The 25,907-nt window shown below is 38.5% G+C and overlaps 1 protein-coding gene across 1 annotated transcript in view; it reads right to left on the bottom strand.

The window, feature by feature from the left end:
• Positions 1-880: 880 nt before the first annotated feature.
• Cka (Connector of kinase to AP-1) overlaps positions 881-25,907 on the bottom strand; it is a 256,304-nt gene continuing 231,277 nt past the window's right edge. Inside the window, exon 13 of the mRNA XM_067153572.2 lies at positions 881-2,542. Within this exon, the coding sequence (XP_067009673.2) occupies positions 2,373-2,542 (170 nt within the window). The 3' untranslated portion in view covers positions 881-2,372. The remainder of the gene's footprint in view (positions 2,543-25,907) is intronic.

Raw genomic sequence — 25,907 nt, forward strand, 5'->3', positions numbered from 1 at the left:
TCCAAGACCCTTGGGTACAGAATTTGTCACTCTCGATCTGTTTGAAAATCTTGTGTGTTCATTTAAAAAAAAATGAGTAGTTACAATTCTTTAGTTCTTACCTTCATTATGACATGCACATTTCACTACATACTTCTGCAAACTAAATTTGTCAACTGAGAGCAGAATGCTGCCTGTAACAAATAAGCTTTTTGTGATGTAATGATGTGAACCCTGAGGACATTTTGAGAGTTATGTTCAATTTGCCAAATTACTAGCCTTGAAACTTGTTTCAAACCGATTCACTATGACCCAAAGATACTCACCCAATCTGATGCACAGGTTATACCTACCATTAGCCTCACCAACTTTTATCACTCCTCCTCCTCCTCCTATCTTTATTGCTTCTAATATGAACTGCTTACTTACCAGAAGGTCCAGAGTTGATCCAGGCTTCAAAATGGTAACCCTCCCTACCCTTTTGCAAATTTCTACCCTCACTCATCCAACTATCACTATTCTCACCAATTATACCATTGAATTTCTATTTTCTACTCAAAATAAAGAAGTTTCAACACTGAAAAACTGATTTTCATTGTCTTACTTGCTTTTATGGCATCCTTGCCTTGGCATAGCATCCTTCCTTTGCATATTTCCAGTTCCAGAATGACCATGTTGCTAGTATTGTCCTTTGTTTGACAATTCCAAACTTAAATTTTTTTAATCACCAACTAGGAGAAAGAGATGCCAACAGTCAAACTGATATAGTATTATGGATCAGGTGCAACAGAGATTGTTAAAATCCACAGCAGAAGGAACCACATTTACTCCCTTCTGGATGTAAAAGTATATAAAAAATAATATCCACTATCACGAGGAGAAACGTGCATTTTTACTGTGTGTTCATAAGATTGTTGTACAACATAAGCAGAGTAAGAGGAAAACTTCTAGTCCTCATAACTGTGGAAATCTGGACACCCTGATGCACTTTACCAAGGAAGAAAATAAGAAATAACAAGGAAAATTATAGAGAAAGAAAAAGAGATTAAGAACCCATGTATGTAAATAGCTTTATAATAAATCTCGTATCAATTTCCAGTGAGAAGTGACTCAATTCATCATAAATGGTAGATTTTTAGGGCATAAATATCAAATCTGGAAATTATAAACACTACTAATATATACTTTAATAAGGCATTGAAATATTAAACATTTTTTCCATGAAATTGGATCGTATGTATATATAGTAATAATTATTATGTTTAACATAATCTCAGTAATAGCGTTTTCAAAACGTAAAAAAAGGTTCCGAACATTTATAACTGTATTAAAATCAATTGCAAAAGGAGTGCCGGAACTTTCCCAACAAACTGCATACAACTGAACTTATACATCATGGAGCTACATAGTAGTTCTACCTTAAATACAATATTTTACAGTTAAACACACAATCTTTCTCTGTCTCGCTAAAGATAATTGTTTTTTTCTTTTTGCCTCATTGACTTCCACTTGCATGTGCCAATAGCAACAGTGCAAGATTATTTCTAAAAACAAAAATTCATTTTAAAAAATTAAAATAATTTTTTCACAATTATAAGTTAACATATACAATATATGGTATAGCAGACCTTTCTTTAGACCAGACCTGGATCTTAAAATTATTCTTTTTATATATATTATATATATATATATCTTCTTGCTCTTTCAGGTATGGGGAGGGGAGTCGCCCATCATCTTCCGTTTGAAAACAAAGAGGCATGCTGAGTACATATATATGTATGATTTTTCCGGGGACGAAATCTGGATTATAAAATACTTCCAATAGTTCTGATTTTATTTGTACAAGAAAAATAAAGAGGAAGAGCTCTCACAGGTCAAGCAGTAAAAAAAAAAAAAAAAATACTGTCTAGACCAAGTAGTTTCTAAACTTAACTGTCTTCTTTCTCTCTTTCTTGGTAAAGGAAAGAAAAAACCTACACTGAAATACTTTCTGTACCAGTTTAAATTTAAAACAGTTTCATATAGGGATGTTACAATAATGGTATAAATAATTTTAGGGAGGTGGGTGTGGCCAAGTCCACTGCCCTCATACCATCCTTTGGCTAATTTACGTCCTTTAAAGTTTCATTGTCCTTGAAAAGTTCCTAACATTTCCCCAACCACTAGAAACTTACCATATGTAAATACATTCTTCTTTCCTAGCCAGTTATTTTCTTGCCTCTTGGTGTCACATTTCACTGGGCGCAGACAACACTTTCATCACCACGATGACGACGAGACGAGATTCACAAAATAACGTAAAACAGCGCTGCTTCTCCCCATCCCCGACCCGCTGCGTGTATATTTATAATTATGTGCGCCATAGTCATTGATCTTACTACATCAGTTGGCCTTCACACAAACACCTTTGCTAGAGCATCAGCCCCAGCACTTGCAATGTACGGCCTTGAAGGGTGGAATGCGACATCAAAGATACTCTCGTCAAATTTCTTACGATGCGCTGTTATCTCTTGAACGCAAGTCTTGTTGTCCATATTCCAAAGACGTATGCTACAATCATGACCTGAAGTAACAGAAATAAAATATTATTAGATACAGCAACACGACACCAATAACAACTGAAGTTCACAAAATACTGCAAACAAAATGCGATTTAATGGGAGCATGGAAAAACTTTGCAAGAAGAAAAATGTTAATTAATAAAACCATCACCAGAGGACAGAATTTTATGTATTAAGGTTATGTTTACAACGGCAAGTTCTTGCAGCAATTTACTTGCACAGAGCAACTTACTGCACCACTTGCAAGTCTAAATTCCCCAGCAAGCTGACTTGCAGCAGTTAACAATTTCTTGGACAAGAAGCTTGCAGCCAGTCTTGTGCAAGCAGTGTGAAGGACATTTCCTGAGCTTTCACAAGTTACTTGCACCAATAGAACCCAATCCTATTTTGTGCAAGTGGAAGGCGTAAGTTGGTAAGTAGGTGATCATATTTCACACAGTTGTTTCCGTGAATATTGTAATTTAAGTTGGAAAACATAATTACATTCATGCAGTCATCACACACATATGCTCAAATTTATTTTTCAGAAATGGAGGAAAAACGTGAATGGTCCTGGAAGGACACTAGTGAATTGATTAAAAAATTCGAGACCTTCCCAGAAATTTGGGACGTTTACAGCGGCGAATTCAGAGACAGAAGTAAGAAATCCAATGCTTTCAGCACAACTGCGGAGGACTAAACACGCCAATGAAGGAAATACTGCGAAAATGGCACAACACAGTTTTCCCAGGTGGTGAAGAAACTTGCAAAATTAAGAAGTGGCTCCTCAGGGACACCGGCAGAGTCTCGGTGGCCATATTTCTCAGCGATGAAATTTGTAGAGTAGCGTAGCAACAACTTTGGATAGAGTATGCTCCTTAGCAAAGGCAGGCCTATTTGTTTTTCTTTTCTTCTTTTTTTGCATATGAGAGCAAGGTTGTGGATCCTTTATTTCCTATTACAGAATATTTATTAATGTAGTTGCTTGTTGAGTTGTCAAAATACTGTGCACTGGATTTTGGGTTGTGATCTTATGAAATTTTACGCCTATTTAATTTAGGGGATGAAGTGAGTTTTGTTAGGGTAGGTCTCTAATTACGTTAATGTTTTAACTATTGCATAACGTGGCGGCATTTCAACGGAACTTTTTATAAGCGGCTTGACCGAAGCAGCAGCTGACTTTCCGGATGAGGAAAAGGGTGGCTACCGGGCGTTGGAACATTTTAGGCCTACAGAGAATTAGTATCATACGGTATAAAAGGAGCCCGCATGCAACAAATGTTAAGTCGCCAAAAGGTAGAAAATTTAAATAGTTGAATTAGAAAATGAAATAATATTTTCTAGCAGTGTTTGAACAGATTTGTAGCTCTCTCTCATTTACCGCTGGTAGGGACTGGGTGGGCCCGTTTATTGTGAGTTTGATCTCTAGGAGAAAATCATAGAGAACCTTTGTCAGGTAGCACATTTACACTTCATTCGTAAGGAGAGAGATACACGATTCGCCAGTCTAAATTTCATGATTTTTCACATTCTAAAATTCCAAGAATATTATGGTTCATGTTTGTTGGTTACTGTAGTCACGTCCTAGTTCGTGAACCATGGGCAACGGCTGAGTGGCCTAGTAAGTGGTCCTGAGAGTCGGGATACCAGTTGCTATGGAATGGGAGTGGGCATCTCGGACATATTCTGAGTCATGGCCCTCCTTGTGCTCAGGCGGCTAGGACTATACAATTCACCGGTGGTCCAAAACCCGTTAGAGGAGAGATCCTCACTTGGACTATGTGCAAGTAGGGTAGCATCCTGCTTCATGAATTTACCGAGCTCAGAACATTTTAAGCAAGCCTCGGACCTATGGGAGTAATGGAGTCCCACTCCCATTTGACAGGCGAGGGACCCCTTGGAAACAACTTGGCGAACGAAATGGAATTTGATGGGGAGCTATCAATATCAATGGGGCTTATGGAAGAAAGAAGGTAGAACTGGCTGAGTCAGCAAAGAGGATGCATCTGGATGTGCTAGGAGTAAGTAATATTCGGGTAAGGGGCGATAATGAGGAAGAGCCAGGAGATTATAAAGTGTACTTGCCGGGTCTTAGAAAAGGAAGGGCAGAGTCTGGTGTAGGGCTCTTTATCAGGAATACCATTACACACAACTTAGTTTCTGTTAGGCACGTAAATGAGCGAATGACGTGGGTAGATTTGTCAGCTGGAGGAATTAGGACAAGAATTGTGTCCGTGTATTCACCATGTGAGGGTGCAGATGACAATGAAGTTGACAAGTTTTATGAAGCATTGAGTGACATCGTGGTCAGGGTCAACAGCAAGGATAGAATAGTGCTAATGGGCGATTTCAATGCGAGAGTTGGGAATAGAACTGAAGGATACGAAAGGGTGATTGATAAATGTGGGGAAGATATGGAAGCTAATGGGAATGGGAAGCGTTTGCTGGACTTCTGTGCTATAGTAATTGCCACGTAAGGAAATACCCCAGAAAGTAAATATCGCCGCCCGATGCTCTTCTTTTCTCTTTTTTGTAATGGCTGATCATTGCTGCCAACCTGCCTGGTTACATATTAAAATCATCAGACATAACCATAACAAACTAACCTCAATGTAAACACCGATAATGAATGTTTCCCTACCCTAGTAAATGATAAAAGATAAGATGAAATAAATCAAGATAATTATGAATATCTCCTCAATGAGGAATTAAGGAAATAAACACACTTTCTCACTTAAATTATCTGTCTTTATTTTGATATACAGTAGGCGTACTATAACCATATTCTTGAAAAGAGGGGCGTGTTAAACGATGCAATTTATTTAATAAGTCTTTGCAGTGTGATTTTCGAAAGTTCCAGACATCCAATGACTTCCCTTTCTTTTGCGCGAATATTTCCTTCTCTCTTCAATACCGGTAACCAGTAAGGAGAGAGATTACTGGGCATATTTTCAGCCTGCAGGCTGGTTATATCCTCAAGCTTATCAGGAAACATATAGGAATACTAATGTGCCAAGCTCCGTGAACGGAATTTAGGTCAGCTTTCAAGTTCACTGCGGATTTGAAAATAATAATGTCATAAGTTCTACTGCCAAAATTTCGTCCCGCAAGAGTTATTTCATGTACCGGTAGATCTAGACATGAGACTGACGTATTTGAGCACTTTCATCATTTCACACAAACTATGTTATTAAATGCATTATCCGAATATGCCACAATCCTACTTACCTGGTATTAGCCAAATAGATTTACAATCCCACAGAAAAAGAAAATATGCTTTAAATATTCTCGCAAATGTATCACTAGTGACTTTAAAGCGATGCGGTGGCAACATGCACTTCACGCTAGAGCAGTGATTGAACGTTGCCAACGTGCCAGATTAACGGTAAATGTAAGACGTCGTATCGGCAAGTAGGGTCCCTAAACTGTATGGTTACCGACACTGAAAAAGACCCAACAGCAAGAAAAGTAACCATAAATCAATATCTTAATATTACAGGGGAGAAAGGGCAAGGTTGCACCCTTAGGGTACGTCCTTACACGGAGAGGACATTAGTATGGGTTTAACTGTTATGAATACATTCATCAAACATAAGGCTATTAACCGCTACACATGGGAGGCTAGGGGTACCAGATCCATAATAGACTATGTCTTAACCGACTTCGAATTCAGGAAATCTGTTAGGAATGTACAAGTTTTCTGGGGATTTTTCGATGATACAGACCACTACCTGATCTGTAGTGAACTAAGTATCTCTAGGCCTAGGATAGAGAAAGTGAAATCTGTCTGCAAACGAATAAGGGTAGAAAATCTCCAGGACGAGGAAATTAGACAGAAGTACATGGATATGATTAGTGAGAAGTTTCGAACAGTAGACAGTAAGCAGGTTCAGGATATAGAAAGTGAATGGGTGGCACACAGGGATGCTGTAGTAGAAACAGCAAGGGAATGCCTAGGAACAACTGTGTGTAAAGATGGGAAAAGGCGAACAGCTTGGTGGAATGATGAAGTGAGAGCAGCTTGTAAACGTAAAAAGAAGGCTTATCAGAAATGGCTCCAAACAAGGGCCGAGGCAGACAGGGATTTGTACGTAGATGAAAGAAACAGAGCAAAACAAATAGTTGTTGAATCCAAAAAGAAGTCATGGGAAGATTTTGGTAACAACCTGGAAAGGCTAGGTCAAGCAGCAGGGAAACCTTTCTGGACAGTAATAAAGAATCTTAGGAAGGGAGGGAAAAAGGAAATGAACAGTGTTTTGAGTAATTCAGGTGAACTAATAATAGATCCCAGGGAAGCACTGGAGAGGTGGAGGGAATATTTTGAACATCTTCTCAATGTAAAAGGGAAATCATCCTGGTGGTGTTGTGAACAGCCAAGCTCATGGGGAGGAGGAAAATGATGTTGGTGAAAGTATGCTTGAGGAAGTGGAAAGGATGGTAAATAAACTCCATTGTCATAAGGCAGCAGGAATAGATGAAATTAGACCTGAAATGGTGAAGTATAGTGAGAAGGCAGGGATGAAATGGCTTCATAGAGTAGTAAAATTAGCATGGAGTGTTGGTAAGGTACCTTCAGATTGGGCAAAGCAGTAATTGCACCTATCTATAAGCAAGGGAACAGGAAGGATTGCAACAACTATCGAGGTATCTCATTGATTAGTATACCAGGCAAAGTATTCACTGGCATCTTGGAAGGGAGGGTGCAATCAGTCACTGAGAGAAAGTTGGATGAAAACCAGGGTGGTTTCAGACAACAGAGAGGCTGTCAGGATCAGATTTTCAGTAAGCGCCAAGTAATTGAAAAATGCTACGAGAGGAATAGGCAGTTGTGTTTATGTTTGGTAGTTCTAGAGAAATCATATGACAGGGTACGGAGGAAAAAGATGTTTGCCATACTGGGGGACTATGGAATTAAAGGCAGATTATTAAAATCAATCAAAGGCATTTATGTTGACAATTGGGCTTCAGTGAGAATTGATGGTAGAATGAGTTCTTGGTTCAGGGTACTTACAGGGGTTAGACAGGGCTTAATCTTTCACCTTTGCTGTTCGTAGTTTACATGGATCATCTGCTGAAAGGTATAAAATGGCAGGGAGGGATTCAGTTAGGTGGAAATGTAGTAAGCAGTTTGGCCTATGCTGACGACTTGGTCTTAATGGCAGACTGTGCTGAAAGCCTGCAGTCTAATATCTTGGAACTTGAAAATAGGTGCAATGAGTATGGTATGAAAATTAGCCTCTCGAAGACTAAATTGATGTCAGTAGGTAAGAAATTCAACAGAATTGAATGTCGGATTGGTGATACAAAGCTAGAACAGATCGATAATTTCAAGTATTTAGGTTGTGTGTTCTCCCAGGATGGTAATATAGTAAGTGAGATTGAATCAAGGTGTAGAAAAGCTAATGCAGTGAGCTCGCAGTTGCGATCAGCAGTATTCTGTAAGAAGGAAGTCAGCTCCCAGACGAAACTATCTTTACATCGGTCTGTTTTCAGAACAACTTTGCTTTACGGGAGCAAGAGCTGGGTGGACTCAGGATATCTTATTCATAAGTTAGAAGTAACAGACATGAAAGTAGCAAGAATGATTGCTGGTACAAACAGGTGGGGAGCAATGGCAGGAGGGTACTCGGAATGAGGAGATAAAGGATAATTTAGGAATGAACTCGATGGATGAAGCTGTACGCATAAACCGGCTTTGGTGGTGGGGTCATGTGAGGCGAATGGAGGAAGATAGGTTACCTAGGAGAATAATGGACTCTGCTATGGAGGGTAAGAGAAGTAGAGGGAGACCAAGACGATGATCGTTAGACTCGGTTTCTAACGATTTAAAGATAAGAGGTATAGAACTAAATGAGGCCACAACACTAGTTGCAAATCGAGGATTGTGGCGACGGTTAGTTAATTGATTATTTTCACCATGTTGGTCCGTATTGACTTATATTCAAATTTCTGTAAAATATTTTCACCGCCTTGTCAATACTTATACATTTTATTTTATTTAATTACCGTACAAGTACATGTTTTGAGAGCCATCGCTCTCTTCTTCAGCGGTGCCAAACATTAATTGATCCTTGGACTATGGTACAATGGTATAATATAACAAGTATATATGAATTTTGAAAATTGTTACAACAATTTCTCTTAGTTTCACCTTTCCTATTTACTATGTCATTTGTTGCAGATTTTACTGGAAATTTCCTAACTAATGTAATCTATTAAATTAATCTCTATATGTTAATTTATGTCCTTATTTACATCTGAAAGAATAATTATTTCTTCTTGTCTAACTTTAACATTTACTTGTCATTTAGTGGAAATCTTTAAATAAATCAATTTGTAAAATAATAGATAACATCTATAAATAGTCTTTAAACTCCGCCATTGTCCTGTCCCAAGTCCGGAATGAGAAAGGAGGAGGGTTTGCTGGTCTGGCACCCAGCTGTAAAACTGCCAACGCCGAGTGTTGGGCGGTGGGAAATAACCTGACTCCCTAAGGGGCCCAATGGCTTCGGGCGAATGAGCCCCTCTGGTTGGGGTGATGGTCCCCACAGTGGAGGAAATGCCACTGGGATCCATTATGCAGAGTCTGTTCTCCAGGTTAGGGGCGGCTGCACAAGGCGCCTGTACTCCAGAGGAGCGGCCTCGTTATCACCTCACTGGATCACATCCAGAGGTTAATTCGGGACCTAGTCCCACACAGTCAACCATGGAAGGTCTTTTAAGGAATACTCCACCGGCTGAACCAAGAGTTCAGAGAAGGCAGCATTCGGATACGGTGGGCTGCCACCTGAAAGACATCGTGAAGTCAGAGGCACGGAAATACCCCAGTACTACATACGCGAATGAGACAAAATCAAGAATCAAACCAAAGCAGATAACATACTTCTCTACACACAACATAAACTCACTCATGCAAACCGGTAAACTAAAAGTGATCACCAGCATAATGGACCAACACAAAATTCTTATCATGGGATTACAGGAAATTAGAAACACTGACCAGGATGCCTTGGAATCTCAAGGGTACAGACTTTATAAAGGTATACCCGGGAAGAGAGTGATGAAGAATGTCCCACAATTTGGAACAGGATTTTTGGTCAGCCTTAAAATAATAAACTCAGTTCAAGAATTCAGATCACAGTCTCCACGACTTAACGCTCACCTTAAAGGCATCTAATAAAATCTATACTATAATAAATGCCCATGCTCCCACTAATGATGAAAACAACTCCTCAAAAGACCAGGAGGAAACAGGAGAATTTTGGGACCTATTGGACCAGACCATAGATAACATCCCCAAACACCATATAAAATTATTAATAGGCGACTTCAACGCTCAACTAGGCAGAGAAAGAAAATACCGTGACATAGTCAGAAAATGGCCAGCACACAAGAAAACAAATAAAAATGGAGAGACTAGTTGACCTGTGTAGAAACCATAATTTAATCTCAAAATCTACATGTTTTAAGAGGAAACCTCAAAAATTCAAAACATGGAAACACCCTGTCTACACTAAAGGAGAATGGCAACTGGATCACGTGTGCATGGACAAATACCACCACAAAGAGATCTATAACGTTAAAGTCCTACGAGGAATAGACACAGGTTCAGATCAGTACGTAGTTAAAATTAAACTCACTCCCCAGAGAAGACAACAAAAGCAAGCCCTTAAAACTAAAAGAAAAATAGATCCTACCGAGCTAATCAACAACAAAAATTACCAGAAAGCAACTGAAAAAATAAAAATCACAGATAAACTTGAAGACTTAGTACACAACCTTAAACAAATTGCAGAAGACCTGGCTCCAATTAAACCACGTAAAAAACACCAATAGTGGAACAGTGAATGTGATGAAACAGTAGAGAAAAGACATCAGGCATGGCTATTACATCAGTCCCAAAAGACAGAAATATCCTATCAAAAGCTAGTAAAACAGAAAAGAAACTACCCAAGTCTTAAGAAGAATAAAAAGACAACATCATAAGGACACCCTGCAGTTAATTGAAGAACAGTTCAGTAAAACTCAATCAAGGGACTACTACAAAACCTTCAGAAAGCAGCTCCAAAAATATTAACCCCCGACCCTACTGATGAAGGATGAAGATGGTAAGCTGGCCCATAACAATAAAGACAATGCAGAAATTCTGGCTAAACATTTCAACAAGCTTTTAAATTGTGAGGAACTTACAGAACTCCTTCATTTGGACACCAACACCCCGATAAAAACATCACCAGAGAACATCAATCCCCCCACAATAAAGGAAGTCTACCAAGCTCTGAATAAATTAAAAAACTACAAAGCGCCAGGAGAAGATCAGACCATTGCGGAAATCTGGAAATATGCAGGAATATCAGCAAAAGTTGCCCTCCATCAACAACTTGTCTCTATCTGGATTAAAGAAGAACTACCAGAACACTGGATAACAGCCCTCATTCATCCACTGCACAAAAAAGGGGACAAAACCGACCCTAATTACAGGGGAATCTCGCTCCTAGACATAACATACAAAATATTTTCAATAATCATCCTTAATAGGATAAGTTTACAACTTGAGAAAGAACTAGGAGAATATCAAGGTGGTTTCAGACCCTGGAGGAGCTGTCCTGATCAGATCATGAGTCTTAAGTTGATAATGGACTATAACAGAAGAAACAGAGATATGGTGATAACATTTGTAGATTTCAAGAAAGCTTATGATTGCATCCATAGAGAATCTCTGTTTAAAATTTTAAGACACCTTGGACTACACCCCAAATTAATAAACATGATAAAATTGACTCTCACCAATACCAAATCAAAAGTGAAGTTTAGGGGTGAAACATCAGACACATTTGAAATTAAAACTGGACTACGGCAGGGAGATGGGCTCTCACCACTATTATTTAACTGTGCTCTAGAAATGGTAATGAGGGAATGGTTTAGAAAATGTCCCCCCAAAATAAAGATTGGCTGAAAAATCAAAACAAATTGCCTGGGTTTTGCTGACAATTTAGCATTACTAGCAGTGGACATAAAAGAAGCAAAAACCCAGATATCAGAACTTCAAAACATTGCAAATAAAATTGGCCTCAAAATATCATTTGAGAAAACAGAAATTATGCCCAAAAAACCAACACAACTAAAAGAAGTCACCATAAATAGTAATAAAATCAAAATAGTAACTCAGTTTAAATATCTTGGAGAAGTAATAACACATAACTTAAATGAAAAAATCTCAATCCAAGTAAGAACAAATAGATTAGCTAAAGCACAAAAATTAACATGGTATATCTACAAAAAGAAATGTCTATCAATAAATACAAAAATAAAACACTACAACACAGTTATAAAACCGGAAGCTACATATGCAGCAGAAACACTCTTTTACCTGAATAAACAATCTAAGACTGACAGACTCCAGAAAATTCAAAGGAGGATTGGAAGAACCTGCATCAACAAAAAATACCAGAAAGATGGACAGTGGCGGTTAATACCTAACAAAATCGTGTACAAAGAGCTAGAGCCCATTACAGATACTATGCGTAAGAGGAGACTGGGATTCTTTGGACACATCATGAGGATGCAGGATTCGAGACTTCTGAAACAACTAGTACAACACAATCTCGTCTCAAAAAATACCACAACAGGATGTAAATGGATCAGAGAAGTAAGAGAGGATCTGAAGGAAATAGGCCTTACAACAGAAGACACCAAAAATAAGATAAAATTGAATACAAAACTCAAGAATACAAACCTCCGCTTTACCCTTACACAAAACAAACCAACAACACGCACATTTTCAACTGAGGAAAGGGCACGAAGATCGGAGCGTCTGAAGAAGTACTGGGAGGACCGCAAAGCCCGAACAATCCCTTCAAAGAGACCTGAACGACGGACTGACTAAAGTGATCCTATGTGGTCATAAAAGTAGAAGAAGAAGAAGAAGAAGAAGAAGAAGAAGAAGAAGAAGAAGAAATAGTCTTTATCCTAAAATCGTAAAATCATAAATAATGAATATCAATTCGTAAAATGATAAATAACATCTATAAAATTAGTTATCCTTTACAATGTTTCTGCTCTCTTCTTTCTTCTTAAAGTCTGCTATAATTATCTAGACCTCTCATATCAGAATATCTTCTCTTAATCTCGTCCAATTCTTCATTCCATCTAATTCATCCAAAAATTAAAATGATGTGATATTGGTCTGAACCCAAACAATATGTCCTCCTTCCTTCCTTGTTGCCAATCTGCTACTCTGTTACTGGTTACGCGATGACCATGCTGGTCGCTTTCTAACCGTCAAACTCTTCAGCTCGACTGGTGACCTTGTCATTGACAGCAGAGAGCAGAACACGTTTGTTTATTCAAACTAGTACCGGGCGAGTTGGCCGTGCGCGTAGAGGCGCGCGGCTGTGAGCTTGCATCCGGGAGATAGTAGGTTCGAATCCCACTATCGGCAGCCCTGAAAATGGTTTTCCGTGGTTTCCCATTTTCACACCAGGCAAATGCTGGGGCTGTACCTTAATTAAGGCCACGGCCACTTGCTTCCAACTCCTAGGCATTTCCTATCCCACCGTCGCCATAAGACCTATCTGTGTCGGTGCGACGTAAAGCCCCTAGGAAAAAAAAAAAAAAAAAAAACTAGTACAAGAATACTTCAGTCAAGGTTAAATTTTGGCAACCAGTCGAGCTGAAGAGTTTGACGGTTAGAAAGCGACCAGCGTGGTTATCGCGTAACCAGTAGCAGAGTAGCAGATTGGCAACAAGGAAGGAAGGAGGACATATTGTTTGGGTTCAGACCAATATCACATCATTTTAATTTTTGGATAAATTAGATGGAATGAAGAACTGGACGAGGTCTAGAAAATTATAGCAGACTTTAAGAAGAAAGAAGAGAGAAGAAACATTGTAAAGGATAACTAACTTAAAGATGTTATTTATTATTTTATGAATTGATATTTATTATTTATGATTTTACGATTTTAGGATAAAGACTATTTACAGATGTTATCTATTATTTTAAAAATTGATTTATTTAAGGATTTCCACTAAATGACAAGTAAATGTTAAATTTGGACAAGGAAAAAATTCATATATACTTGTTATATTATACCATTGTACCATAGTCCAAGGATCAATTAATGTTTGGCACCGCTGAAGAAGAGAGCGGTGGCTCTCGAAACATGTACATGTACATGTACGGTAATTAAATAAAATAAAATGTATAAGTATTGACAAGGCGGTGAAAATATTTTACAAAAATTTGGTTAGTTAATTCTCAGAGGCTTACAGACTGAACGCTGAAAGGCATTACAGTCTATAATGATAATGTATGTATGTATGTTAAAATTTGCACGATTAATATTAACTATAGGTCCCGCAACAAGAGCTTGCCGAAACTCAAACGTGCGCAGAGACCAATATCTGTTGGCGAAGTTTAAGCTCGTTGCGGGGCTCCTGTGTGTCGCCCGAATGCTGATTGCCGGGCTCATTGTTACTCAACCGCTCACTGAGAAGCACAGTGTACAGCTCTCTATCAAGCATGTATTGAAAAGAAGCAAGAAGCGTGTGCTTGAATTATTAATATTTTATTTATGTTTCGTAGCTGAAAGTGAGTTTGTTGTAGTATAATATTCAGTGTACGTAGCGATGCCCCCGTTTCGTTCTAAATTACGGAGTGCTAAAACTTTACACAGTCAAACTAGAGAAGTTATTTATAATGTGTATAAATTCATGAAAAACGAAACCCACCCCACTGGAAACTTATGTGCTATTCAAAAGAAAGTGGCCGAAGCAACGGGTGTGTCGGAAAGGTCCGTGCGGAATGTAATACGAGACGCAAAGAAGATCGAAAGGGGTGAAGGGGATTCATGTTCAACGCCTGGAAAGTGAAGACCGAGTCTGTCAAGAAGTGTGAATTAGACGATTTTGAGAAATGCGCGGTCAGGCGCACGATTCACAATTTTCACAATACCGAAGGCGAGAGACCAACGCTTGAAAAGATCCGTAAGAAACTGGTTGAGGATATACAGTTTAAAGGTTGCGTAAGAACACTAATCAAGATAGTTTGAGGCCTAGGTTTCCGATGGAGGAAGACAGAAGACATGTGTGGAATACTTATGAAGAAGCCTGACATAAGGCTCTTACGTGTGCAGTACATACAAAGCATAAAGCGGTACCGACAAGAGGGTAGGCCTATTGTTTACACTGATGAGACATATTTTCATAGTTCGCACACCAAGTCAAGTGCTTGGAGCGACAGTACTCTTCATGGACTGAAGTCACCTATTTCGAAAGGGCAACGATTAATAGAAGTACATGCCGGTTCAGATGCAGGTTTCGTTCCAAATGCTTTGTTGGTTTTCAAATTCAACCAAACAAGAGGGGATTATCACGATGAGATGAACTATAGAAACTACGAGAAATATCTGACAGAGAAATTAATTCCTAATTTGCCACCCAACTCTGTTGTCGTGATTGATAATGCCTCGTACCATAATGTCCAATGTGAGCGTGCACCCACATTATCATCCAGAAAAATAGTTATGCAGGATTGGTTGACTGATAAGGGTATTCCGTTTTCTACAGAGATGATAAAACCCCAACTGCACGCTTTGATTAAATCCCATAAATCATGCTATAAGTCATATAAAATCGACAGACTACTTGCTAAATATGGGCATACGATTTTGCGCCTACCGCCATACCATTGAGACTTGAACCCAATCGAAATGATTTGGGCTCAAGTTAAAGATTATGTAACACAAAGGAATGTTACTTTCAGGCTCGATAATGCAAGAACATTGCTGATGGAAGGAATTGGGTCAATTGGGGCAGAAGAATGGTCGAGTCGATGTAGGCACGTAATCGACACTGAGAATAAGTATATCGCGAGCGATCACATAATGGATGAAGTATCAGACAGCATAATCATTAATCTGGAGGACGATAGTGACAGTGACGGAGAGAGCGTTAGTGATAGCGCAGATGACAGTGAAGGCGATATGAGCAGCTTTCAACCTCTTTCAGAAGATGCGGACTAGAATAAGCCATTGGGCGAGTTAACCGCTATATTACGATCACATAATTCTTGATCTCTTTGTTTGTTATTGTTATTTCATTCAATGTTTCTGATTCTGCACGTCCAACAATATCAATATGCTATAGGGCAGCGATGGCAAACCTTTACCAACTAGCGTGTTATTTAAGGTCTTGTGTATTACTTTTTACTGTCTAGTGTGCCACATGTTATTTTCCTTTAAACTCATCATCTGACTTCAATTAGGTATTACCTTGCATAACTTGTAAATCCATTCGACTGAATGTTTTATTACTTTACTTTGTATTAAAAATTGCATTTTAAAAACAGGTACATTTTAAGAATAAGGTATATTTTTGTTTAAATATGACCACAGAATTAACTGGATATAATTTATTAAGGTGTAATGTTAAAATGTGCTACGTTGCTAGATTTTCGACCTATTTATTACATGTTAAAAACATTAAAATATGTGGTCTGACGTGCCACAGAAATCGTGTTCGCGTGTCATAAATTCGCCAACTCAGCTATAGGGTAATGTGTCCTGGCTCTGGTTATAACTACAATAAGGCATTACATACACGCTGAGATTTCACTCGAACGCTGGTCACAGTTCAGCTAGCCAGACCGCCAGCGCAGACGGTTCATTAACAACTGCTGGCAGTAAGGCGATTTAGTGAAGTGAGGGGGGGCGTGCAGTGCTACTACCGAGCCCACCCGAACACTGCCGATGTTCTGCGCAGCTTTCTTTGGCAAGCTCTTCTTGCGGGACCTATACCACCGCATTCATAGCACAATCACAAATTTAAAGAAATGTTACCCATATGTCATCAGTGCACTGTAAATTTTGCTGGCGTAATTTGGGCAGTTGGGCAGTTAAGTATTTGGATGTCAGTAGCGGGAAACATAATGAAAACACAAAATCTACAATATATGAATACAGTACATGAACAGTCGAACATGAATATTTACACAGGTTCGAAATATATACCTAGGGTTGTACAGATAGGTCTTATGGCGACAATGGGATAGGAATGGCCTAGAAGTTGGAAAGAAGCGGCTGTGGCCTTAATTAAGGTATAGCCCCAGACCATCTTCAGGGCTGCCGACAGTGGGATTCGAACCCACTATCTCCTGGATGCAAGCTCACAGGCGCGTGCCTCTAACCACACGGCCAACTCGCCCGGTTTTGTTGGTTTTAATTTTAAAATGGACTATCCATCTTGTTTAATGAAGTCATTGCATCGTCATCACCTTTGAAACTACACAAATATCACTTCACTATGTCAATTTTCTCCATCACTTATGACACCATAGGAATTGGCTCAGTATCTGGCTCAATGCTTTCATCCTGTTCTGCCTTCTGTTCACAATATTATATCTTCTGTCATAGTTTCACAACAGGAAGATCATCATCAACGATGACGTATGTTTTGAAAGAGATGTCTCCTCCTATCTGGTGCCATTCTTTACTCTCAGAACATTTAGCATGACATCATCATCAAGAACATGACCAAAACAAACCAGCTAAACTGACACAGTTCTGAATGGTATTTTACTCCCCAAAATTCCAAGCAGCCTCAATGATTCCAGTGCAGCCAATCTTCTTGGCACCAGCCTCTTGCGATACCTTTGCTTCAAGCACAATATTATTCCTTGATCTAATGGCTGTAGCTTAATCATGCAGTTTGGTGGGAGGCAAATGATTTTTGTTTCTCAAATTCGGAACATTTGGGGGATGAGCAGCACACTGATCAATGAAGAGTGCAATTTCCCTGTTTTTTGCACCAAGCTTTGCATTCCATGCACGTAATAAAATTTAAAATACCACAGAAGTTATCCACACTTTCGTGTTGGAAGTACTTGCATGAAAAATATTGCACATGCTTGAATCACCACAGATTGCATGGTTTTCCAATAACCAGTGCACAGTAGGCCAGGAATCATATCTAGCTGGACAAAAGGAATTTTTATCGGGAATTCTCTAGGTTTGACATTTTATTGTCACCGCGTATATCTCGCACCCCATTCTTAACATTTGAAATTGCAGGAAAAAATCTCCGCACATAACTCTTATTGATTTCTGACGTTGTCAAAGACATATGGTACATACACAAAATAAAGTTTAGGTATTTCGTGGATGTGCCTACATTAAATATTGGGACAGCACCAATTGCTGTTACGGTACTTTGTATGTGACAGTACAAGAAGAAGAAGAAGCAGCTGCATTTCTTTCTACCTGCACAACGGTTGAGACCAGCTGTTGTTAATACCTAACTCTCAAACCCCGGCCCCAAGGTCGCATTCCTAGCCAGTAAGTCACATTCAGCCCTCCTTCCCACTCTTCCGTCTTTGTCAATATGCTTAACGCTACCTGTCTGGCAGAGCTTATCATGTGAACTGGGAGCGTTTCCCTGCCCAGGCAGTCAAGTGATCACGGTATTAGGTATCGTCCATCTGTTGCATTCTTGACAGTACCAGTATTCAGTCTTCACGTTTAAGTATCTTGCATGAGATGCTACATTTCAAAGCGCACAAACTAGCGACTGAAGGAGGAATCAGCTGTTTGGATCTGAAAGTAAGCCGGGGTTGGATCTGTAGATTCATGACACAAAAAAGAAAGCAGGGGCACTGCTTTGATGCCCAGCAATGCCAGTATGGGACAGTTTACGCGGACACTTGGTGGAAGACACGAAGAAACGTCTTCAGGAAATTAAAATTGATCTCATCGTAATTCCTGGTGGACTCATACATTATCTACAACCATTAGATGTTTCCATCAACAAGCCCTTCAAGGATAACATACGTAAATTGTATGCCGAATGGATGGCAGGAGGCGAGCATGAGCTGACGCCACCAGGCAAAATGAATAGGCCATCAGTTGAACTAGTGTGTGACTGGGTTAAGCAGGCATGGGTTATGGTGTCAAGAGACGTTATTGTGAAGAGATTCTCGAAGGCGGGCATTGGAAATGCATTGGACAGAAGTCAGGATTATGCAGTATGGGATAGTGACCAGAATGATGCACGCGAGAATAGCCCCAACTTGTATGTTGACATACTGTGTCTTTGAAAACTCATCTATCAAAAACCCTAAAGCTTCTTCTGTGCTATAACGCACAGAAGGCACTGATGGTGATTTGAAAGCTCTCTTATACCTCGTAGCCCTTTGGGGTGATGATTTCACAATATCTTTAAGAATCCCTGCAGCATCCCTTTTCCTTGTTGACCTAAGTGATACCTGTGCAGCCAATACAAGTTCTTCACGAGATTTCTCTTCTACCAAAGGCTGGATATGTCTGCGTTTTGTTTTATCTCCACTTTCAATAAAAAGCTACCTTGGTCTTCCCATTTTTGAAGGACCAGGTTTCAACATTGCAAGAACCTTGTCTTTATTAATTAATTGTACCACTTCTCCATCCAGCCATGCACTGCATTTGGTAAGGAAAACGATCTTTCTTTCTACCACATTGCTTTCATTTTCTTCCATTTTATACAAATTTTACACTTCAAAGCACTTACTTTTTTTTTTTTACAAGTGGCTATACGTCACACTGACATGAATAGGTCTTTCGGCAACGATGGGACAGGAAAGGGTTAGGAGTGGGAAGGAAGCGGCCGTGGCCTTAATTAAGGTATGGTGTGAAAATGGGAAACCACGGAAAATCATCTTCCGGGCTGCAAACAGTGGGGTTCGAACCCCATATCTCCCGAATACTGGATACTGGCCGCACTTAAGCGACTGCAACTATCGAGCTCGGTCTTATATTTTTAATAGTTCTTAAAATGTCCTTAGAAGACTTATTTATTTATTTATTTATTTATTTATTTATTTATTTATGTCTTTCTGTACATGGCGGGGCTCAGGCTATGAAGCCTGCTATTATGCCAAACCATATAATTGAACACCTGTACACAATACCTCCTCGAAGAGTTCCCATCTTTTCAAAAGACACCACTGCGCTTGCAGAGTTAGTTTTGTATAAAATATTATATTTATCAAAAAGGCGCAAATATGCCAACATTTTAAGGATGGAAATTAAAGAACACACTATATGCTATATGTTGTGGTCATGAATAGGGCTGAATTCTTACAAGTTTCTTTTATAAGTCTACAGGAATTTAATGAATTTGAAAGTGATCATTAATTTTACACTGGTCACAACTGACTCTGTATAACACAACGAATATAATTCTGATAGTTATTATAGACATTAAAAATATAAGTGCTTACCCACTATGACAACCTAATACCAAGATTAAACTAATGCGTTTCTTTGCCATATTATCACAAATAGAGTCCCTTGTTAACTAATGCATCAAAAGGCGGGCTATCGGAAGTGGCTGATGCTTTGCAACTTCAGCGTTTATCTTGATTTATGACAGTGAGAGCCAAAACAAACTCAGGCTAGTGTAGTTCAGAGAGTGGTAGACGAAATGCATATGGTAAAATATTGTTTCAATTAACTTCCCAAAACGACTTTTGTCCAGCTAGATATGATCCCTGGCCCACTATGCAGTGGTAGCAATTTCTTGGTTCCACTTCCATTACAGCACAAGACAACTGTAAGCCTTTCCTTGTTAAGTCTGCTACCATGACACTTTGTGCCCTTGAAATCCAAGCTTTTATCTGGCAGAAGATGAAAAAGTACCCTGTTTTGTCTGCAATAAATACTGATGAAAGCCTTGTAATTTACAACATTTCAATAGTTTTGCTCACTGTAGTGTCATTATCCAGGACAGTAGTTTCACCTAGCACATATCTATAATCTTTCAATCCACCCACTGGATGTTTAAAATCATTAAGTCCCATCTTTTGTGCTAAATGAGTTGCCTGAATTCAAACCACAGTACCATCTAACAGCACGTATGAAGCTCATGCTTGCACAAATTGCTTTAGAAGAACTTTTCCCCCCTCTCCAAAAGCAGTTTTAATCAGTTTGTGTTAACTAACAATTATATTGAAGGTTAACAGAGAAATGTTTACTCAGAATCTCATGTGAAAAAAACAGGGGTCATCTTGCATTCGTGACCTAACAGTAATGAACACCACTGACAGCTACTACAGTAACCACACTGCTGCTTTTCAACCTCATCCCGCGCATGCGCGCACACAAAACTCGCTGACCATCAACACCAACCTCTCTATTATACATAGCTAGCTGTGACAACTGGTTGTACATTTCCTGTGTAACGTCACTGGATCTTCGGAAATAGTGCAAAGAGAATGACGTTCAATTACTCTCTACAAAACAGTTTCTCAAATCCGCAGAAAGGCATTAAAACAGCGAGCCTTCGAATTCTTAGAAAGGTCACGAGTACTCAGTGCCAGAGTTATAACGTGTTTACTGTTCCTGACACTTAGTAAAATTAAGTTTTATACACAGCAGGAATATTTTCGTGATGGATTGTCGTATTGTAAATAGGTTTTGCTGGTGGTTTTGCCGGTAAATTTCCAACGGGTTCTTGTTGATATTATAATGCTATTTTAAGTTAGTGGTTACTAAACATGCAGAAATGAAGAATCATTGTGCAGCTGCAAGAAAATACGGCACAGGCCTAACTAAAGCCAGTATTCGGTGTTAGCATGAAGACAAAGATACAGTAGCTTTAAAAATGCGTACTGTAAAAAAATTTCCATGAAAAACATAACGGCAGAATGGCCATACCACAGTACAATAAACTCATTAGTTGACATTCAACATTCGCGTCTGTATTAGGCCTATACATCGCTAGCCGCTGAAGTTGGCCGAACCTGGCAAGCAAGGAGTATATAGCGGCAGCCGGTTATATCTGACAATGAGTAAAAGTAACAGTTTTATAGACAGCAGGAATATTTTTCTGATGGCTCGTCGTATTGTAAATGCGCGTGGAACAGGTATACCTGGGAAATTTTCAACGGGTTCTCTTTGACATTATGATGCCAATTTTAAGTTAATGGTTACTAAACCCGCGGAAATACACAATAATTGTACAGCCACAAAAAAATACGGCATAACTAAAGATAATGTTCGGCACTGGCGTGAAGTCTAAAAATGCGTACTGTACAAGAGAAGATATTCATATGATTTTACAAAGCATTTTTTAAGCCTGATTTAATTTGCTGCACTTTCTTTCTCCCTACTGCAAACACATAGATAATGCCTAGTTAAAATATACCAACAACACTACACCATATTTTTCAGCCCATAAGATGCACTCTGGTATTTTGATGAAAGTTTAAGGAAAAATATTATTTCACTGTATTTTCAAACAAAATTTTTACAGAAAATTTAATTTGTGTAGAAACACAAATTACCGGTAGGTAGTGTAATACTGTCCCTGTTAAGTAGGTATTGTCTTCCTGCTGCCCTATTACCATGTAATTTTGCGTATTCCATAACTTTTAATTTGAACTTCTGTACAACTGACACAGTGTACGGAAAATTATCACTACTGGAACTTACTACTGATTACAAAGTGAATTTTTTTTCCTACCCTTCCTAGAAGGTTACCTATAATGGCAGTCAAGGTCGCAGCTCTTCGTGTTTTCCTGGTATGATAAGGAGGCGGACGGGAAAAGAGTTGCGAGCTGTCTTGTTAGGAATTTCCTGGCAACTCACATTCCTGTCAGACAATTGCAGGTATACCATAGCCGTTATTTCTTAAATGCAGTAATAAAAGGGGTTAATCACTGGGAGTATTATAAGTAATATTTTGAACATTGGTGTAGCAAATCACGTATACTCAAGTGTCCAAGTATGATAGACCTCTGGACCATAAGACGCAGCCTTAGGCAGTATTTTTGTAACAAAAAGTGCATCTTATGGTCTGAAAAATACGGTAAGCCAAGCTATCTTTACTGAACGAATAGAAGTAGGTATTGCAAGCTGTCCACTTCATGGCCGTATCAATGAGTATAATCAACAAATTAATCTAAAAAGCTACCTAATCGGTACTTTATTTCTTTTGCCTTAGGCAAAATTAAAAATGCATTAGCACACGCAGAACATGTTTCGACCACTTAGTGGTCATCTTCAGCTGTATATAAATATCTTAGATGAGAACATTTGGACGTTAAGCACATTAGACTTTAAAACTATGTCCCATGGGATCCTATAAACTATTGTTCTAGGTGCTTTAAATGAAAAGAGAGTGGGGGGGAGGTGAGGGAGGTTGGGGGTAAGGACATATGTGTGAACGATACATAAATTACAATTTGCATCTACAATTGTGTTTAAAAACGTGTATACTACAGTACATATTTAAAATTGTCTATGGTGAAATACTTTTGTAATAACACTAGGTGGCATGAATATAATTAAAATTTGCATCTACAATGATATTAAAAACCTTGTTTTCTAATAAACATATTTAAAAATATCCTAAAGCATCTATGGGGAGGCACTTATTTTTTTAAAAACACTTGTACTTGAATAAAAGTCTATGTCATTTTATACCAGTCTTCAGGTATTTGTTGTTTATAATTTGTATTGAATATCTTCCTTAATTGTTGCTCTTATGGTTATGGTAAAAGGCCGTGTTGACTATCGAAAATTGCTCTTTGGATTGTGGTAAAAGGATGTGTTGACCGTTTGACTTGCTGAAGTCCTATGGTAGCTTCTCTGTTATATAAAATGGCAGTCTTCTGATTAGGGTAGCTTGCCTTATGATGTCGCTGAAGCACAACCAGTACTCCCTCCCCCCTCACAAGATGTACTAGATGACAACACAACTCTACTTCCCCTTTCTCCGGAAGATTCCACGAACAATCAGACCGTGTCACACCGCTACTACACTAGGTCGTGCACAAAGGCAGATCCCCAAGGCAGCGCGGAATAAACATTTCCCAGATACGGTGAGTCAAGGCCACGCAATTTCTAATACATTTATCTTCCCGCGATCTATTTAGAATTCGGAGCTTTTTATTTTTATTATATGTCATATTTAATATATTACGATCTCCTGCTGGTTGCAGATCATGAGGCAAGCTACCCTAATCAGAAGACCACCATTTTATATAACAGAGAAGCTACCATAGGACTTGAGCAAGTCAAACGGTCAACACATCCTTTTACCACAATCCAAAGAACAATGTTCGGTAGTCAAACAGTCAACACGGCCGTTTACCATAACCATAAGAGCAACAATTAAGGAAGATATTCAATACAAATTATATACAACAAATACCTGAAGACTGGTATACAATGACATAGACTTTTATTAAAGTACAAGTGTTTTTAAAAAATCAAGTGCTTCCCAATAGACGCTTTAGGATATTTTTAAATATGTTTATTAGAAACAAGGTTTTTAACATTAGTGTAGACGCGAATTTTAATTAAGTATTCTTCTCACAAATGCCTGAAGATTGTTACAAACACTGACTTTTTATTCATGCCACCTAGTGTTATTACAAAAGTATTTCACCATAGACGATTTTAAATATGTACTTTAGTATAAAAGTTTTTAAACACAATTGTAGACGCGAATTGTAATTTACGTATCATTCACACATACTTCCTTACCCCCAAACTCCCTCACCTCCCCCCTCTCTCTTTTCATTTCAAGCACCTAGAACAATAGTTTTCAGGATCCCACGGGACATAGTTTTAAGGTCTAATGTGCTTAACGTCCAAACGTTCTCATCTAAGATATTTATATACAGCTGAAGATGACCACTAAGTGGTCGAAACATGTTCTGTGTGTGCTAATGTATTTTTAATTTTGCCTTAGGCAAAATACATAAAGTATCAATTAGATGGTTTTTAAGATTAATTTGTTGATAGAAGTAGGTAATCTATCATGACACTATCAGGACCATACATACTGCTACACTGACAATGAACTATTGACTGCATTACTGCGCCAAGCTAAACCATCTACTTAACTTCAGCTGAAGTGACACGATCTGAACCGACGATACATGAACGCGATTCAGAGTTAGGTTGTTAAAAAGTTTTTGTTTTCTATAATAAACTAGCTGTAGTAACTATCATTGATGGGGCTATCATATAGCATATGCAAAGTTATCTAACTCCCCAGCTACTTTCTGCCAATATTCAAGTATGCTCTTTTACTTGGGACGCAGAAGTAATCCATCTATTGGACATGAGTGTCAGCAGAAGAGACAAATCACATCACAAGAATGGTCAATGTAATGTTATTGTTGATCATATTTATGAGCTTTCAATATTGTAGGCCTTCACATTTAGTTTTCTTCCGACTCTGGGATATTAGAGCATCTAATGTAAAGGCAGTTCTCCCTTCTTTCATGACTCCCGCATCTTCCCCTAAACTACCCTTTCATCCAGTGTGAATAAAAATTATTTATAGGCTATATTGTAGCGCCTCATTCCCTGACTTTACATACCGATTTTCATTAAATTCTGTTCACCTATTTTTTTGTGGACCTAGCAACAAAATATGAAATTTATAAATATTTCTATTAACATAGTCAGTGTGGTAAAAATGTGTAAGAGATAAATTATAAGAAATTGAATTCTATATAACTTTAGGTATGTAGTATTTATCGATACAACCACTAATAATATAAATATTTGAGAATTACATTTCACTCAGCATGAATAAAATTATTAAAATTATTTATAGACTAGATTCTAGTGCCTCATTCACCAACTTTACACACCGATTTTCATTAAATTCTCTTCAGCCATTATCTCATGATGCTCATACATACATACATACATACTATAACCTTCCAATGTATGTCAGGATGAAGTTGGTGAACACATTGGAAGTTTATGTTGAGAAATAATGTCAATGAAATCTTATGTTCGGTTATCACACCTCCAGGTGAATTTGAGTTCAGTTGACTTGTCTAATTATGTGAACGGCATCGCTGAATTGAAGATATCGGCGGATTGATAACAAGCTCTAAACCCCGTGGTGCCTTGGAAATATTGGTAGACAATTAAACATCGTGGAACATAGGGCAGGATTAAATGAATAATACACATTCCTCAAGTAAAGTTTCTGAAATGCATGAACGGCAGAATATCAATGACAGAATGTTACTGAGGGCCATGAAATGTGTGAAGAATAAGTTTATATGAGAGGGCCATACCTTGTACATCTAGTCTCGCACGATTCGACGGTCGAGATGAAGAATGAAACTGTCGATTACTAACCTAAATACGAGGCAGCAATTATTAAATAAGTTCCTTTGCTAGTACAGCTGATTTATACGAGATCATTACGCATTATGTGTCAAATGTTTCCAATTGTCAAGAACATATGGGAGCTAGAAGCATAGAAGAATTCTAAAAAGCAAACCGTCTGCGATTATTATGTTGTTGTAGAATTTGTTTTTATCTCTGAGGAAGTTGACTCTCAATCTATATCTTAGAAGGATCGGAAGCGAAAAATTTG

This window comes from Anabrus simplex, chromosome 9 (assembly GCF_040414725.1).
Source record: "Anabrus simplex isolate iqAnaSimp1 chromosome 9, ASM4041472v1, whole genome shotgun sequence".
Taxonomy (NCBI): domain Eukaryota; kingdom Metazoa; phylum Arthropoda; class Insecta; order Orthoptera; family Tettigoniidae; genus Anabrus; species Anabrus simplex.